We start from the raw sequence: 19790 nt of genomic DNA on the forward strand, positions 1-19790 counted from the left end.
CATTGTCTGGCATTCAGCTTGAAGTTATGTTTCTGACAACAGTCATTTGTTTGTGTGAGACCCTCTTGGAGGGCGTCCACATCACTTGAGGAATTAATATCTTTGCCCAGCTTGCATTCCTTTGCAAACTTGGTCAACCATAGGCCACTGGTTTTGGCCTTCACCTCAGAGAAGTATATCCTGTATAACAGAGGACTCAGGGCCAATCTCTGGGGTACACCACTTGTTATGGGTCTACCGCTTGAGTTAGCAACCCCTATTATGATTAGGTGAGTTCTATCAGTGAACCTGTTTGCTACCCATCTGGTAACATATGGATTGATGCCTAGTTTACACAGTTTGACTATTATAGCCAGGTGGGGAATAGTGTTTGAAGACTTTGGCCAAGTCAAGGTGGGTGGTGTGCACCATCTTTCCCTCATCCATGGCTTTGGTGGCTGTCTTAAAGAAGTGTACCAGATTTAACAGACATACCTCCCATTGACAAGGCAAAACTGTGTGTGCTGAAGAATTTGAAGTTTGCCAATGTTCCTGTTACTGAGGTCCATGATAATCTGCTGCATGACCTTGCTGATCAGGCTAGTTAGGCTAAGATGTCTATAATTTCCTGGATTGGCGGACACTCCACCTTTGTGTAAAGGGATGACAATGACTGTCCTCCACTCAGCTGGGACAAAGTCAGTACACAGGCATGAACTTGCAGTACCATTAGGCACCCTAGTCAACCAAAGCCTGAGTTCATGTAGGATGCATCCTGGGATGTTGTCGGGTCCCATGGAGGCTGTCTTTTTTGCCTTTGAGACGGCAGTGATGGCCTCTTCCTTAGAGATAAGGGGTGGGGGCAAGTACTGTGGATCTCCTGATTTACAGATGGGGGGAAAGAGGAGAGAAGTTTCCACTGAATCTGTCAGCCAGTAGATTGGCTATATCTACAGCATTTATGTATGTGGTGTCCTTAACCACCATTCCTGCACAGATCTGGGAGCTTCCTTTGAGACTGCAGACATATGTGAAGAACACCTTATGATTGTCTCTAGTAGACGTTTATTTATTTTATTTATTTTATTTTACATTTGTTAACTGAAAAAGTCCGACTGGATACAGGTCCATTTTCAGTGGAGGCCCTGGGAGAAAAGCTCCAAAAGTACAAACAGGTGTAAATACAGTGTAAAATGTTAGAGAATTTATCACATAATTCAAAACTGGTTAGTGATATTTACACACACAGATATGTGTTATTCACATAAATTATTACATTGTTTTATAACAAAATTGTGGTTTATTTAATGATATATGCACAGAGGTATATATTTTTTGTCATGTACACACAGAAAAGTTGGAAGTTGGAGGGAGAGAAAGAAGTAGTTAAGGATTTCAGGATTTCATCATAAAAAGGAACATATGTATAGTACGATGGTTACCACATATGACTATAGGGTTGAGTTTAATATTTTTTCCATTATGTGGGAGAGCCAAAGATTTTTAGACTGTTAGAAGATCAGAGTTTTACTCTTGTAATGAGGTTCACATATGTAGAATGTGTTTGAAAGGAGGTTAGTCAGGCTTTGAACAGGGACAGAGACAATGCATTTTTAGGTAATTTCTAAGGGATTTTCTGAATTGGGATAAGGAGGGGGTCTGTGGTGAGTTCTACAGGAAGTAGGTTCCAGTGTTTGTCAGCAGAGTTGGAGAATTGTGAATCACCAGCTGAATTGTTGGTTTTAGCACTTTGTACTAGCATTTTGTTGGCATAGCGAAGGGCCTTTAGGTTATTGTAAGGGGTGATAATATTTTTCAGTATGGGTGTATTGTCTGGTTGGTAGAGAATTTCATGAACAACTATTACTTGGTTATATTGCAGTTGGTTGGGTAATTCTAGCCAATCTAGTGTTTGAAGGTTAAGACAGTGATGGGTTCTATAAGCTGATCCTGTGGCAAATCCGGCAATGTTATTGCAGCACCTAGTAAGTTTACTGAGCTTAGATTTGCTTAGGTTTACGAAGATGGTTGAAGCATAGAGAAGGGTTGATAGCACATGAGTGCGGGTGATAACAGATAACAGATGTGGGCAATTTGGACTCGAAGTTGCCGTTAGAGGATTTCACTGGTTCTCTTATATGTTTGTTTAGGCTAAGAAGAAATTGCTTCCAATTGGGTACCTGCTCTTTATGGTCCTGGACAGCATTTTTTTTCCTTTTGTTATATAGTTTCTTTATTGCAGATGTCCACCAGACAGATTTACTCTTCCTTGCGAAGGATGATGTCATGGATGTTGGTGCCCATTCCTATAGAGGGGGAGCAGCTCTTTATACCATCCCTCAGTTGGTTGTATTTAGCTTTGAAGAAGTTTTCTTTTTACCATCATTAGAGCAGGGTCAGGGGAGATGGTGATATCAAAGGTGACCACTATTTTCTCGGATCCTGATAGACAGGATGATACCATAGGGTTCTGCAGTGGTTAATCATGTTGGTTACTACCAAGTCCAAGATATGTATCACATCTTGTGGGGGGATCAAGTAGCTGTCCCAAGGCATTTGCATTGATAAAATAGGTGAATCTATGTGCATTTCTGTTCTGGCATGAGTAGTTTTCCCAATCTATGGTTGGGTAATTCAAGTCAGCCAGGAACAGGGTAAAGGATTGAATCTTGATAGATTTGTAGAGGTCTGGATAGGTGGGCATTCTGATTCAAATATGTGAGCCTGTAGCTACGTATAATTTGAACAGGAGTCTTGTCAACGGTTAACTGCACCTGGAATGTCTTGTGCATCAGACTGTTTGACCAGCTTGGAGGTGTGTCTGCTTAATATAGATTTATACTCCACCTCCTTTGGCTTTGCTGGCCACATTTTGGCATCTGGCTGTGTGATAGGATGAGTGACCAGATAAAGACGGGTTGCTCTCCGCAGCTTTGATCCAGGTTTCTGTGACTACACACACGTTAGCATATTCCCGAGTTAAGAATGCTTGTAATGAGTGCAGTTTCATGTTTAGACTCTTAGCATTTAGTGACATGATCTTTAATTTGCATTTTGTTGATAGTTTTATGTTGGTAGTATCGACCCAATGGCTTTCCCTAAAAAAAGGCACTATGGGGGAGGCATGGGCCTTTGCCAGTAGCCTGAAGGCCAAGTGGGACAGATGCAGGCAATTTCAAGCAAAGCAGTGTGGTCTGTCAGTCATATGTTCCCAGGCTGTCAGGCACTGGATCACCCTGGGATGACACCAGAAAGTGAGCCAATTGTTAATGTCAATCATTTTCTGTTTGTATTGAGGCATCATTCTGGGGGATGGTAGAATGCTGCTTAAGCCTAGGGACATGCCTGCACGGGACACATATTCAGCAAGCTCAATCATGTCTTTCTTCCTATGGTCCAGGGAGGTATGTCTGAAGTCATTCACACTGACATGGACTAGGACAAAGTCATAACAATACCTGTTGTGGAAAGACTTGAGTGCATGTGTGATATGACAGATTCTGGCACCTGAAAAACAAGTAACTGTGACTTTCTCCTTATCCAGACTGGTGAGAGGCACATCTGTGTGTCTCAAAATGGAGTCTCCTATGAGTAATATGTTGGGTTTATGGTAAAGCCTTAGTGGTTGCGAGACACTGGTGTGTGGACTATGCATGGTCTTTGGTGTGGAGGTTTGTGAAGTTCTCGTGTGTTTTTGCTCTGAGGTGTCCTTTGAGTTTGTTTTTGTTGAGAACCTCCACATATGTGGGTGTGTGTTGTATGGCTGTGGGTGATGTTTATTGACTCCATACACTGCAGGGAACCTATGTTACTGCACAATTCATTCTGGTGTGCACATTCTCCATTTGTCTGGCCAGTGGTTCCCCTTCCCCTTATGTGTGTCTCTTTTTCCTTCTGTAGTCCACTCACAGGCTTTGCCCACAGTTGCTGCTGTTATGTATTTTTATTTCTGGTGTGAGCAGGGCAGAAGTCATAATATCCCACATAGGGTTATGGACTTCACACCTCTGACTGTACCTGTTTAGCAGGTTGTTCATCATTGCACCCCTACATCTGCTGTGTTTCTCAGACGGTATGTGTTGCTGTGTTATTATAAGGCTACATGTTGGCTGTAGCTGTCAAACCGTCACAGACTGACATCTGGACAGGCCCATATTTGACAGTCAGACAAAGGCCCACACATGGGGAAAGGGTGTTAATATTGCTCTGCCAAACATAGACAGTTGGGAGACCTTTTTGGTATTAGCTTACTTTTTTATGGGTATGACGTCTGCTTCTCCACTGTCTACCACTGATGTTTTCACATCAACCTTTATTGTTTTGCAAATAGTTTGGCAGGCAAACACAATATTATAACAAGCAGAACAGATATACGAGCATACCTGTGGTCCTTCTGTGACACCTTGTCATTCCAGGGGTATGGATGGTGGTCAGTGACTTGTTGTCAGTACTGACACAGTAAGGTGGCAGCCATTTATAACCTAGCAGCACACTGACTTTCAAGATTGTGCTGTGCTACTAGGCACTGTGTGGATTAATCCGAGCTGTGTACTGTCCATATGTGTGGCCCCCTGACCATGAATTGTCCAGCTTCCCTGCAGTAACAGATATTGACTTCTGCACAGTGTGTGTACAACTCCTACAATAGGTGTAGCTGACATGCAAAGTTACTGGCACAGAATGTCTTGAAACATGGACCCTGTCAACCACAGTACTGTACTTAGACCACTAAGTCACAACGGGTCTATATTATATATTTGAATGCGTAAAAGTTCGAATCACTAAAGATTGGACTTTAGTGCTCAAACTTTCAAATGTTCTAATATATTAAAAAAATAAAAAAAAACAAAAAAAAAAACTAAAGGTTGTAAGCAGGGGGGCACCCCCCACCCCCCGCTACTTAAATATACCAACTCCAAAATCATGCTACAGTGTAGGAAATGGGAAATTTTCCATTTCTGCACTGTAGCACATTGAAGTGCAATCTCGGAGTTGGTATATTTAAGTAGCGGGGGAGTGTGGGTGGCACAGCCCCCACGTGGGGTGCGCAGGGGGGCTTGCCCCCTGCTTAAACCCTTTACTTATTTTTTTTTTTTTAATATTCTTTTTTAATATATTCGAGCATTTAATAGTTCAATCACTAAAGTTCAATCTTTAGTGATACAAACTTTTAAGCATTCGAATATATAATATAGACACTCCACAAAAGCCAAGAGTAAGTGCTGCCTACTTCTTGATAGTATTATCCGCACATTTACATAGCTCATTGACCCCTGCATGTTGTGGACATGCAACAAGTTATCAAGTTGATTGGGACAGCCCTGGGAATGTGTCCTCTGCTGCTATTACCCTGCATACATAAATGTTACTGCATTTCTATGGGAACACAGGTGTGTTGGGGGGAGGGGAGCATACCTCTCAACAGTACACATTTGCACAGACTGTCCAGATGTTTGCTTTACATTTTGGTTCCATTTAGCATAGTATTGTGCTTGTCTTGGAGAATACTGGCATATCACTAAAGACCAAAGGTTATAATGACAGACATTTGAGTTTCAGCTTTCTTACCCTTCAGATACTTAATGCAACATTAAGATCTGCTTTGATATCACTGTGTAAGTTTGTAAGAAGAATATTGTATCATTGTCCATATTTGTGGGCCTTTGTTACATATTTCTTTATGGCTTTGTACAGCTGACTAGCTGGGAGAGGTTGAGAGCTGTGTAAAGGACTCCAAAATTAACATTCATGCATGTGAGCTATGACCCCACAGTTTGTTAGTCCCCCACATATACTGCAGTGAGGTTTGTCACATAGGGGCCTGCTGCATATTCTGGGTAGCCAGTATTTGGTGGACATTTCTTGTTATCCTACATAGCTGTCAGTTGTCTGCTGCTATCCCAGTAGGCAATCGCATTCCCTTGCATACATGCAGTGATACCATAGATATGCTACCACAAGGTACTACTCCATTCATCTGTTGTTAAGAAGAGTGACTTACCTTGTGCCTGTAGCAGTTGAGAGGACAGTGCTACAGGGCTAACTCTGTTAGATGCATGCAGTACACAGCCTATACATGGTAAGGTACAGGTAGTCTGGTATGTGTGGCGTTCCTTTTACTGTGTGTGCGAGTCAGAGTAAGGTGTCCCTGGGACACTAGTGTGTCAGTGTATGTGCTATGCATTGCCTCTTTGCCAAGGCCAGTGCTTACTGGGCATACCTATGTTTGCCTACAGAGACAGGCTGAGGGGGTTCATTCTACAAGTCCCCTTCTGCCTATGGTAACCTTGGCAATGGTGGGGGGCTCTGTCCCCCTTCTCTGTGATGTTCTTGCCACAGCTGTTTCCACAGGATCATATTGTGTAACATGACAAATACTATAAACATGTGTGCACACGTGGCTGGAGAGTACTGCAGGGCTTCACCAGATATTTCAAAACAGTGGAACTATGACTTGAGCAGCCAAAACACTTACTCTACGATGTTCCTAGTTTGTGCGCGTGCCTCATTATGGCATTCTTCAGTGAGTGTGTGTGCATTTCTGATGGGTGTCATCATCCATGGTTCCAATGCATAGCCAGCATCCCCCACTAGATGGCTGTATGGGATGTCCCCCATGCCAAATGCCTGGTACAGCTGTAATGCATGCCAGATGTGGGAGTCCTGATAACTGCCAGGGCTGCCAGCACACACATTAATGATAATGCCCTGGGCATTGCACATGACCTGGCAGTTGATGGAGTGATACCCCTTGTGGTTGGCATAGACTCTACCTTTTTCACTGGGTGGTGGCGGCTTGATGTGGATATGAGTGCAGTCTATGACACCCAGTACCTCTGGGTACTGTGCTACAAAGTGGAAGAGATGCATATTGCTGGTCCTTTCCTCAGGGGTGCTGGGGAAATAAATGTGCTCACTGGCATGCCTTAGCATGACATCCAGGAACTGGTGGAGTACCCTGGATGCGGATGCCTGTGAGACCTCCGTGATGTTCCCAGTAGGTTTTTGAAAGTGCCTGTAGCTAGTATTTTTAAGGCTACACATACCTTTGTTTCCACTGGGAGGGGTTCCCCTCTGTTCACTCTGGGTCTGAGGTGAGGGAGGCAGAGCTCAGTGAGTTGCTGTAGTATGTCCCTGTCCAGCCTGTAGTGCTCTACTATCTTCAGCTCATGTCACCCCTGAAACATTACCCTAGGTCTGAGCACTCTTCTCCTCCACAGTCTGGGCCAGTTGCCAGCATCATCCTCATCACCACTGTCAGTCTGTAGCATACAGAGATGTAGCAAAGCAGCAGCAGCAGCCCCTATAATTTTGTCAGTTAAAATTCCCAAGTGTGTACTCCAGTGGTGCAGAGTATGCGGGAAAAATCAGATTGAAGGGTGCTTGCATACTTTATACTGGTGTACTGCAGATGCAACCTGTGTGATTGGCTGACTATGATGCATTCCACCTGCCAGCTGCTTTACTGAGGGATTTGAGTGAGCTAGTTTGAGTGCCAAGGGGATTATTAGTCATTTATAGTTGATTGCCTTTTGTAAAGGTATTTCCATTTTATTTCTATTTCCTGTACTTTTAAGCCCCACAGTGTGCTGTGCAAATCCGCTGCTCCAGTGTAAGCATTTCTAAGCAGATCTGACCCTCCCCTGTACACGAGCATGCTTAGCTTTTCTTCAACCAGCTAAGCACAGATAAGCAGCCTCAGACACACCCCCTTGCTTAGCTGTGTGCAAACAGAAGTCACTGAGCTCCAATGTGCTTACACAAACCATGACACACACCCTTTTCATGTCAGTTGCCTCTTCTGTCTACACTACCACATTATAGCCCTTACATGATTAGGTACCTGTGGATATGGTGGCCCATTTTGTTATTCAATAAACTTAGCTCATTTACATACACCTAACTGTGCATACCCTAGCTACTCCACTACACCAGAGCCTATGTCCTTAGCAACCATAGTTACCTGCCACTGTTATGAGTCTGCATGCTGGCCAGTATAATGCTTAATTTCATTTTACCTTTCATATTGCCTTTTTATTATTTTACAGAAACAAATGTAAAGTCCCTTGGAAACAAGGAGCAAAAGATCCAGGCTGAGAATGTTTCCAAAATAACAGCAAAAAATCCACGAATATACGTTCAGGTACCAGTTTATTAACAGGAGACACAAGCGCTTTCACAGTTGCTTCTTCAGGTGTAACTCCTCCATAAAAACACACACCTTATATACTCTTCCTAATTAGTCTAAATGATCAATCAACATACTAAAACATTTAAAAAGATAGTACACATAAAAACATAAATATTACCTAGATGAAATGCATTTATAATACAAGTAAAATATATAGTGGACAATAGTTTATATATATATATATATATATATATATATATATATATATATATATATATATATATATATATATATAAAATATATTTATTTATTTAAAATATTTATTAAAAAATATTTATTTAAAATATATATATATATATATGTATAAATATTTATATAAATATTTAACAAGACAAAAATATATATGTTCATGAATGTATTTACATTTACTTTTAAAATTGCAAACAAATCAAAATTCATCTATTCAATGGTCTATTGCGAAGTACAGGCTTAATAGGAATGCATTCATTGAGGCCATACCCAAAACTGGATCTGAGCCTCACAATCCATTTTGCTTCAGTATCCTCAGTTCTAGCTCTTATATCACCACCCCTGCCATTCTCATATATAAGAGATAGAACTCTAAACTTGAATACATGGTCATCTCCCATGGCACTAATATGTTTAGCTATAGCATTAGTCTTTGATTTCTTCCTAACATGATAAAGATGCTCCCTGATTCGTTCTCTAAGGGTTCTGTCAGTTTTGCCTATATAAAAACAGTGGCATGACTGGCATTCTGCTAAATAAACCACGTGTGAGCTGTCACATGTAGCACCTACCCTAAAATCAGTGGTTCTTCTAGTATCAGGGTGATGAAACGATAAACTAATATCTATAGAGGAACACTGTGGACAATGACCACAAGGGTGTGTTCCTTTAAACATCACAGGTGGTTTTTCATTTTTCACACCGCATAACCTCCTATACAAATTCTTCTTGTTTTTAAAAGTATACTGTGGTGTGGTACTAATAAGAGAGGACATTGTGGGTTCAGTGGTCAAAATTGGCCAATACTTATTGATAGCATCAGTGTATTGCTTGACATTCCTAGCATAAGTGAGACAAACATTAAGTTTTGGTTCATTATTTATAGTATGTCTGAGAGTATTACTTGAAAAGTATGGTTTTGCTTTGCTAGACCTCATTTGTCTCTATTGGATGTAGGTTTGGACTGTGGCTGGACCATTCCAAAACATAGATTGTCTTCTGGTGAAGACATTCTTTTTTGGATATTAATGTATGGTTTGTGTCATTGTCATGTGGAAAGGTGTAATTCCTCTCCATCCACAGGTTTCTAGCAGACACATAAAGATTTTGGGCCAAAGGGACTGGTATGCGGAACTGTTCCTAATCCCATCCACTTTGGCTAAGGGCCTACTTCCAGCTTATGAACAGCAACCCCAGAGCAGGACACTGCCATCACCATACTTCAACATGGGGATGGTGTTCTTTTGGTGATGCACAGTGTTGTTATTGTGCCAAAAAAAACTTTTGGTGTTGTGGTCAAAAAGTGCAACCTTGGTCTTATTATACCATAACACATTACCACACATGCTTTTGGGAGACCTGATGTATTTTTCTTGAAAAATTTGCCAGACCTGGATGTTGTTCTGTATGAGAAAAGGCTTCCATCTTTCAACCCTACCCCATAGGCCAGACATCTGGAGAATACGGGAGATTGTTGTCACATGTAGTACACAACAGGTACTTGCCAGAGATTCCTGCAACTCCTGCAGTTTTGCTGTAGGTCTCCTGGCAACCTCCTTGACCAGTTTAGGTCTTGTCTTTTCCATACATTTAGAAGGATGTCCAGTTCTTTGTAATGTCACTGTTCCCCCATATTTTTACCATTTGATGACTGTCTTCACTGTGTTCCATGGTATATGCAATGCTGTGGAAATGTGTACTTACCCTTCTTTGGGCTGATACCTTTCACAAATGATAGCCCTTTGCTGCTTTGTAAGATGTATGCGAACTATGGCTGTTGCTGTAGCAGGCAACTGAGTAAATATAATGATAATCCTGGTAGGACAGCTGACCATTATTTTCTGTTTATCAAAGTGTGTCTGTAATTGATGGCAGGTGTGCACCCAAAAAGATGCAATGCTGTAATTATATTGAAAGCTGCTTCAACACAGTATTATCTTCAGCCGGTTCACACGTTTGCATCTAGCTTATGTGTGATAATTCTTCCCCTAACAGATTTGTTTGTTTTATAATTGAATTGTACAGGTTATATATCACATGAAAGGTTGGAAGTGTTCAGAAATGTTTTATTGTGCTCTAATTTTTGTATATCACAAATACCTGGCATTCTAACAGCCGTGTGAACACCATTTATATGCACTTTAAAACACTAATTTATAAAATATGTCCCTAGTTTTGGGCTTTTATCCCCCCATTTTGTCAGTTTTTGTCCAGATTTCTTGCAATGACAGGTTGTGACATATGCTACAGATATGTGACATCTCCTGCAAACAGACTCCTGTGTGATACAATGCAGTTAACCTCACCACAAGTGAACATACAGATATTGCAAAATGGCTGAGTAACAGTTGTGTGCATGGTCACATGCATGACCTTACCATGCCTGGAGTACTGGTGAGCCACAACAGGAAAATCCCATACTCACTAGCTTCTGGCTGCTGTCCCTCAGCCAGACCAGAGGTACCTATGTAGTTGTGGGGGAGAGGTATTGTCAGCAAACTCACATTTGGCATCGGTACAATATGAATGCTACTGTTCTGCACAGGTACAGTACAAGCTCTGATAGTACACAATTTGCTATCTTTCACCATAATTGAGCACCTGTGTGCCTTACTAAACCTCACTGACAAATGCAGTTTGAACTTACATATGCATCTAGATACTCTAAAGAAGACAGTATGACTGCTACTTGATTAAATTGATGTGCACTGTGGCCTTACCTGGATGCTCCTCAACTGTTGCCTGGGTGCCACCCACCTCCACGGCTTGTGCTTCTTGTGTTGGCTGTTGTGTGGAGCTGCCCCAAGGTTGGCAAGGAGCTGACAAAACCAACAAAATGACAGGCGCTGCTTTTGCTCTTATAAATCAATATGTGGAAGAGGCTGAGGGTGGTGAGGATGACAATGCTGATGACCAACCCACAGTAAGGAGGAGGAGAAGAGTGCACAGACCCAGGGTAACCTACCAGGGGCTACATGAGTTGGAGAGAGTGAAGCACTATAGGGTTGACAGTGACCTCCTACAGCAAATTGTTGAGCTGTGCTGGCCACGCCTCACACACAGAACCAACAGAGAGGAACCCATCCCACTGGATATTAAGGTATGTGTAGGCTTAAGAATACTAGCCACAGGTACCTTCCAAATGCCAAATGGGGATATCATGGGGATCTCATAGGCATCAGCATCCAGGGTACTCCACCAGTTCCTGGATGCCATGTCAGCACATGCAGGTGAGCACATATATTTCCTCAACACCCATGAGCCGTTGACCAGCAATATGCGTCTCTTTCACCAAATAGCAGAATACCCTGAGGTAGTGGGTGCTATAGATTGCATGTATACACATCAAAGCACTAACCGGTGAGCGGCGTAGGGTCTAAATAAACCACAAGGGCTTCCCCTCCATCAACTGCCAGGTCATGTGCGATGCCCAGGGAATTATAATGAATGTGTGTGCTGGCAGTAATGAATGTGTGTGCTGGCAGCCCTAGAAACTATCACGACTCCCACATATGGCATATGACGCAGCTGTTCCAGAGATTTACCAATGGTGACATCCCATATGGCCACCTAGTGGGGGATACTGGTTACACACTGGAGCTGTGGCTGATGACACCCATCAGAAATGCACACACACCCGAACAAGAACTCCATAATGAGGCACACGCACAAATGAGAATCATAATAGAGTGTGTGTATGGGATGCTCAAGTCACAGTTCCGGTGCCTAGAGATATCTGGTGGAGCCTTGCAGTACTCTCCTGCTACATGTATCCAAATTGTCATTGTATGTGCCATGCTACACAATATGATCCTGAAGAAACAGCTGCAGCAAGAACAGCACGGAGCAGGGCCACCCAGCCCCTACACCATTGCCAAGGCCAGCACAGGCACAGAATGACTTGGAGGAGGAATAACCTGAGCCTGCCCCTGTAGGCAGAAGGAGGCATGCCCAGTATGCCTAGGCTTTGGCAAAAAGGTAACACATGGCACATACACTGACACGGTAGGAGACCAGGGAATGACAACTGTCTCTGACTCGCACATACAGTAAAATGGATGCCAAACATGACACTACCTGTGGTTAACCATGTATAGGGAGTATACTATGTGCATCCAACATAGTCATCCCTCCAGCACCATCCTTAGTACTGGCACAGCCACAAGGTAAGTCACTCTCCCTACCAATTCCTGAATGGAGTAGTATGTTCTGCTACTTATATCTATGATACTGATGTGAGCATGCAAGGGAATTGGGTGGCTGAAAGGGATGGCAGCAGATAGTAGACACCTATATGGGCAGCATGAAATCCATAACAAATACTGGTGTCAATATAGTAGGCAGTACTAGGCAAGGTGACAAATCCCACTGTAGGACATGTGGTGGGCCAAATGTGTGTCCATAGGACACACACATGTATGTCAGTGAGGCTCACATACACAACAACAGTCTCAACCAGCAGGATAGGTGTAGATGACCACAAATAAAGGCTGTGCTAAGGCCTCTGATTGATGGCAATGGAGAACAGCACCCCTCCAGACCTACACAGACAGACTACAACAGGCCAGGCAGTTGGATATTTGTTCTAAAGGGTAGGAAGTCTGAAACTGAAATGTAGGTCAATAAAACCTAAGATCTGTGCTACACTGATATGCCTCTAGTTTGCATGATAGGTCAGAATACAGAATGAAATGGAAGCTAACAGAGTACCTGAAATACCAGTACAGTCATAGCGAATGTTTACAGTTGTCAAGTGTGCCCCCCCCTCAATCCTATGTAGAAATATAGTAACATGTATATGTGGGTATAATAGCAGTGGATCACAGATTACCTGAGCTGGCTAAATAGCATGATAGATTGTTGCACATGTACAATATGAAAGGCTCTGTGTGTTAGGTTGTTGTGTGTAGTATATTGTGTGAAAGTGGTCAGCATGTAGGCATGGAGGGTTGTGCCCTGGTGGCCTATGGCCACTACTGTTGATGACAGGGCCAAGTTCTAACAACTGCACTGCCAAACACAATGTATCCCACCAAGACCCAATCCAGCAGTAATCCATACTAATTGTTCAGATGTGATATCTGTCACCATGTGAAAGATGGAGATGGCATGAATGTGCACCCAGACATACTCACAATACACAGATGGAAGTACCCTAGACAGAGAGTGTATAAAATGTTACTGTCAAATGGACACACCTTTGTAATTGTACATACAGGTTAGCAAGACATTAGTTGTCTGTGTAGTATGGAATACTGATGTAGTCTGACCAAACAGTGGCAGACAACAAAAGACACAGTTATGAAGTACTGAGACACTGCTGATACCCCACATAAGCCAGCATAAGGGGAATGCCCCACGAATATCTGTGAGTCAGCTGCAAGAAGATTCCATAGCACACACACACTCAGCTCACCTCACCATCAGCCACAGGTTCATCACAGGTCATATCCCTTCTTTTGGGAATGAGTACAATATGACCCCTACTTCTGTATGGGAATACCTGCAGAATGCAGCATGCTGAAGAGTTTTCCCATGCAGGTGTATCCCTAGCTGTACGCAGCACCCTGCCAGCATCCACACCAACAGATAAATAAGGACAGAAACTATTGCCATTAACACCTTGCACACCTACCCTGTGACCCCAGGGGAATCCAGTGGCATTCAGCCTGGGACTGTAGGAGTGACAGAATGCACTGACCAGCTACAGATGGCCTGCATCACTACCAAATGCCCCGACAGTCCTCTGTCAAAGTCTTGTGTCTCACTTGTACTGCCATTTTGGGTTTCTAATACCATGATGGGAATGAACCACATTCCTAAGTCAAAGTGCAATTAAAGTTCATGAAATTAGTATTGTTTCACTCTTTGATGTTAGCCAAAAGTGCTCTTCGTAGCACCCGCAATGTGCCCAGTAATGACTCCTTCTGCAATTAGTATGGTGTTACATGAATTGGTAACGTATCTAAATACGATTGTAAATTCTTTTTTGTAAGACCAGTTGCTCCTATTACTATTGGAACTGTCGGGGTATCTTTTTTCCACATGGCTCTCATTTCTGCCTGCAGATAGAGGTATTTTATGACTTCATGTCTCTCTGTACACAAGACACTGTAGTCAATAGGTGTGGCAATTTCAATGATCAATGCTACTTTTGTCTTCTTTTCTTGGACCACTATATCCAGTTTTCTAACATCTATCCTTTGGATTGTTGGTATTGGGTGATCCTATGTGATGTAAACTTCATAATTTTCTATGATTCTCTGTGGCTCATGTTTCCAGTGTTTTTCAGCCACTTCGATACCATAATGTTTGCACAATCTCCAGTGTAACAATCTCGCCACATTATTATGTCTTTCAGTATACAGTCCCTCTGCCATTAGAGAGTCGCAACCAGCAATAATGTGTGTGACTGTTTCCAATTCAGTTCCACAAAACCTACATATGTTTGTTTCTCCCACATGATCAATGGACTTAGTAAACCAGTGTGTACGTAGTCCACTATCTTGGGCTGCCAATATCAACCTTTCATTTCTTGATGTAAATTCACCTCTCCTTAACCATTCCTGCATTCATTCTTGATCAACATGAGGCTCTTCCAGACGTTTTCTATACTTGCAACTATATTTATGTTTTTTCCACATTTCTTGCCTTCTCACCTGGTCCTACACCTTATATTCTTTCTTTTGTTTTTTAGCACATTCAGTTGTTGCCTGGTTTTTATACACTTCTGGTTTGATTTCCATTCCTGCTTGACATCAATATGCTTCTGTTAAATTAAGCATAGATGGTATGTTAGATTTATTCTCCTCATGTTTCAAAACTTTTACCACATTTGGATCTTTTGAGGTCAGTAGATATGTGTGGAGTCTAATGATTGCCTTGGTATACACTGATTTTTATAAATCATTTGGTGAGCATGAAGCATCCTTCTTGTTTTAATATCCAATCTATCCAACACTTTTTGGGGTCAGCCATCACTCCAATACTATAAGTTAGGACAGGAAGAGCAAACTGATTTATAGCTTGGATTTTGTTCCTAGGTGTCAATGCTGTGTTCAGGATTAATTTAAGTCTTCTAAAGTACTCCTTACTAAGCTTTATTCACAATTGTTCATTTTTTATTGCTGATCCTTCATCAGTTCCCAAGTACTTATAGACCCCCTCTTGCTCAAGTTCTTTTATATTACATTCTTGTACCAAATGTTTTCCTGGTGCTGCAATTTTCCCTTTTTAAAGGTTGCTTTTGCATATTTATCAAGACCAAATGACATTCCAATATCATCTGAAAAAGTTTTGACAACCTGCAGTTGTGCTTTCAGTTCCTCATCTGATGAGCTATACAATTTTAAATCATCGACAAAGAGAAGATGAGAAGTCATTAGACTTTGTTGTTTTCTAGAAGCCAAATTACTAAGCTTTTAAGTAAACAGCTTAATGGGTTAATGGCAAGGCATAATAGCAAGGGTGACAGAGAGTCACCTTGGAATATCCCCCTTTGAATTTTTATCCTTGGGATAATAATCTGTCCTTTGTCATGGCTTAATTGCTAAGTGGTCTGTCACTGTTTCATGGTTACTGTAATGCAGTCAGTCAGTGTAGGGTGTATCTTATACATTTTTAACCACTCTTTTATCCATGAATATGGGATACTATCAAATGCTTTTTTGTAGTCAATCCATCCCATACTTTGGTTCTTCCCCTACTTACAATTCTCCACTATAACTTTGTTTAACAACAAATGGTACTGTGTTCCATATGACTTTCTTTTATTGCCCTTTTGTTCTGCTGCCATAATTGAGTTTTCTTCTAAATGACTATAAACTCTGTCAGCGTCGATTCCCATGTATATTTTGTACGTCATCAGAAGACAAGTTATTGGTCTATAATTTTTAGGGTAGCTTGCAGGTTCACTCTTAAGTAAGAGCATTGTTTTTCCTGTTGTTAACCAGTGTGGTGAATGTTCAGGGTGTGCATATAAATAATTCTTACTCTTGGCTAAATCCTCATGCAAAGAAGTTAATACTTTAAGCCAAAAGTTAGATACTGCATCTGGGTCTGGTGTTTTCCAGTTAGAGGCATTTCTCAATTTTATTTCAATCTCTCTGGCTGTTATTTCATCCCATTTCATATCCTGTACCTTTAAACTTCTTATTCTTTCCTTTTCTTCTTCTATCCATTTAGCATCTTTGTTATGGTCCACAGGATCTTCATAGATACTTCTCCAAAATGTATCTACTTCCTCTTATTTGGTGGTCTATCAATTCCTTTTGCCTTATTTCTCAATTCTCTATAAAAAAATTTTGGGTCATCAGTAAATTGTTTATTTTGTGCTTTTCTCTTATGTTTATCTTTGTATCTTCTAAGTATTTCCACCTGTTTTGAAATTTTTAGTTTGTTATCTCTAATAGTGCATAATAGATACTGGTCTGTTCTAATACTGCGCATTGCTTTTATCACATCTATCTTTCTTAATATTTTTGTTGATCTGTTCCCTCTTCTATAATCTTCTAACAATGACACTTCTTGTCTTAACTGCTTTATAGTTTTCTCTATTTGATATTTCCATGATGGTATTCGCTTTTGCCCCCTCTTTTCCCTTGCTACCCTATGTTCCTGTGGCAGAACTTTATCAGTTATTAATTTAGCAGCATAGTAATATAGTCTGTTTACTTCTGGTATATCTCATGGGTCTCTATGGACAGTCCTAATTACTGTGTTCATGTGTTTTATCAAGCTTCTGATTTTGGGTGGTTTATTAACCTTCAGCAGTCTATTTCTCTCATTGGTCTTGATATATCTATCTTTGTCTATTAAATCAAGCAACTCTTCTCTTAACTCCTTTTCTTCCATACAGAGGGCACATCCCTTGTTTTCCATTTCCTGTGGGCATTCTATAGAAAGTTCTATAGCATCTTCCTGTGAAATATTCTCTTCAATTTCATCCTTTGTCATCTGTTGTTCTCTCATATGGGAACTGACTGGCCTATCTCTCCTCAACATTGACTGCATCAGAGTTTCCACAGTTTCCTGTTCTTTTCCTTGCCGTCTAGCTTCAAGTGAATGTTTATACTGGTTTCTTGTGGAAAGCTCCAACATATCTTGATATGGCACCTGACCAGTTACTTCCTGTTCCACTGGTTTCCCCTTAATTTGGATATCCATTGCTCTATCCTGTTGTGATGCTTTCTGCATTTGATTTTCTACACTGAATCCTTCTCTTTGCAGTTGTTCCATTACCTCAATTTCTATTTCTTTGACTTCTCCATTACTCATCTCTTTTTCTACTTTTCCTCTTAGTCTTCTTATTTTTTTGTATTGCAAAGTTTTCCATATCCGGATTCCTTTGCCTATATTTTTCTTCAAATATCTTTGGCGCTGCTCGTTTTGTATTAGTTTGTTTTGCTGTCTCCTTTGCATAAATATTACACCATATTAAATCTCTTTTCCTTTCCTCTGTCCATATTTCTTCTTCACATGTCTCCTGATCTTGCTTTTCCTTATTCTGAGGACTCACTCCATCCTGCTGTAATGTAATCTGTTTTAGACATTCTACATTAAATCCTTCACTTTGCAGGCAGTCCATAACTTCAACTTCCATTTCTTTAACTTCAGCTTTACTAATCGTCTTTTCTACATTGAATCTTTGTGCTTTTAGTTTTTTTGTTGTGAAATTTTCCATATCTGAATGCCTTTGCCTGTATGTTTATTCAAATATCTTTGAGACTGCCATATTAGTTAACTTAGCTTTCTCCTTTGCATAAATAGTACACCATAGCAAATCTCTTTTTCTTTCCCATGTCCATATTTCTTTTTTACATTTTTCAAATATCTCTATGTTTTGTTGTTTATATTTTCTCACTTCCTCAGAGGCTTCTTTTTCCAAAGAGATCAAAGTTACTTGATCTATATACTGTTTTTCAAAATCTGTTGTATTAATGAAAGCAAATTTTTATTTGAAGCTTGTAACAGTTTTTCCTGTGGAAGTATTTTTCTTTCCTCTAATTTCTCTCTTAACTATTTTGTATATCTTGTGTCTGAAAATTCTGGGCTTTTTGCGTAATATTGCTAATGTATGTTATCTCATGGAGTCCCAAATAATGACATAACACAGTCTACAGAACAGAAATGCAAGGCCATTTCAACAGATCCCAGTAGCATGTCCACCATGTCCTACTGCATGAGCTGTGGACCAACCATTAAATACTGCTGGGATGAAGTGATAACTATAGGGATACTTATCAGATATCACTTGCATAATGTTAGGAAGAGGATGGAATAATGGGGGGGAAGAAGCATGGATGCCATGGAGTGTGTGAAGTCTGAAACACTGATGTGTGCCTATACTAGCCCTGCCTGCAACCCAGGAATGGGTGGCTACAAACCTGCTCATAAACCACAATGTGAAGGTGCAATGACCTGATATATGAGCCCTGCCTCTGGGTGACCTATGTGAATCTGCACAGCTGAGAGGAATGGCCACAGCAGGATATAGCCATTCTCTCATGTTGATAGATGTAAAAGCATGGGATGCTCAGCCACCACAGTACCAAGGTGCTGGACCATTTGCACAGACCCATCAGCAAGTGTCTGCAGCTCCTCCTCCAGAATGGCATTATTGCGCAAGAATATGTAGGCTGCAGACCACAATACTGGACACAGCTTCATCCATCTATTTCCCAGGAAATTACTGTGAGCAAATATGTATATCTGTCAGTAGTTGATGACATAATACATTACAGTGTAAAAGAGTACATATGTCTGAATATCTCTGCTAACACCAAAACCATGTAGCAGAAGCAGCACAGACACAATTAGTTACAGAATCCCACTATCCTTTGCTCATTGTGACTCCATATTGTCAATCTATCTACAGATGTCCTGCTGAAACAGGTTGCTAACTGTAGGTGTAGAACACAAATGCCTGCACTGGAGTAAAACCTACCTGGAATGGATTCACACATTCAATACAGAAGGTCATACTGGGCATGCTCATATGCTTAGAGAAACAAGGCCCATGTCTGACAACAACAGTGGACTATACATATCTGTCAGTTGCAGATATCTGTGCACACACCACATTGCACACCACTCATACCTTGCTCACACATTGGATAGGAATACACACATATATCCAAGGACAACACACTATAATAGGTCAAACATACACAAGCAGAGATGTGGGGAAGAGAGACAGACAGACAGTGACAAAGAGTGTCCCATCATAAGGCCTGTCCCACCCACCACACATCCAATTGGCCAATATCACATGATGTGCCAATGTCTATCACTGTAGACATTTGCTTCTGGTAGCCCTCACTACTATAGTGTCTGTGGTGCTTGTGATAACTGTGTAACATGAAAGTACAAGTCATTATTCATCTAGCAGTTGTATACACAGTACTGGCAAATGTAAAGTTGTGTGTGACTG

General features: G+C 41.1%; 1 protein-coding gene across 1 annotated transcript in view; it reads left to right on the top strand.

Moving 5' to 3' along the window:
• The window catches only part of LOC122805944 (vomeronasal type-2 receptor 26-like), a 106064-nt gene extending 97927 nt beyond the window's left edge, over positions 1-8137 (top strand). The window contains exon 4 of the mRNA XM_044076189.1: positions 8028-8137. Coding sequence (XP_043932124.1) covers positions 8028-8137 — 110 coding nt within the window. The remainder of the gene's footprint in view (positions 1-8027) is intronic.
• Positions 8138-19790: the final 11653 nt, after the last annotated feature.

Source organism: Protopterus annectens, chromosome 7.part0 (assembly GCF_019279795.1).
Source record: "Protopterus annectens isolate FY-2018-M chromosome 7.part0, PAN1.0, whole genome shotgun sequence".
NCBI lineage: Eukaryota > Metazoa > Chordata > Ceratodontiformes > Protopteridae > Protopterus > Protopterus annectens.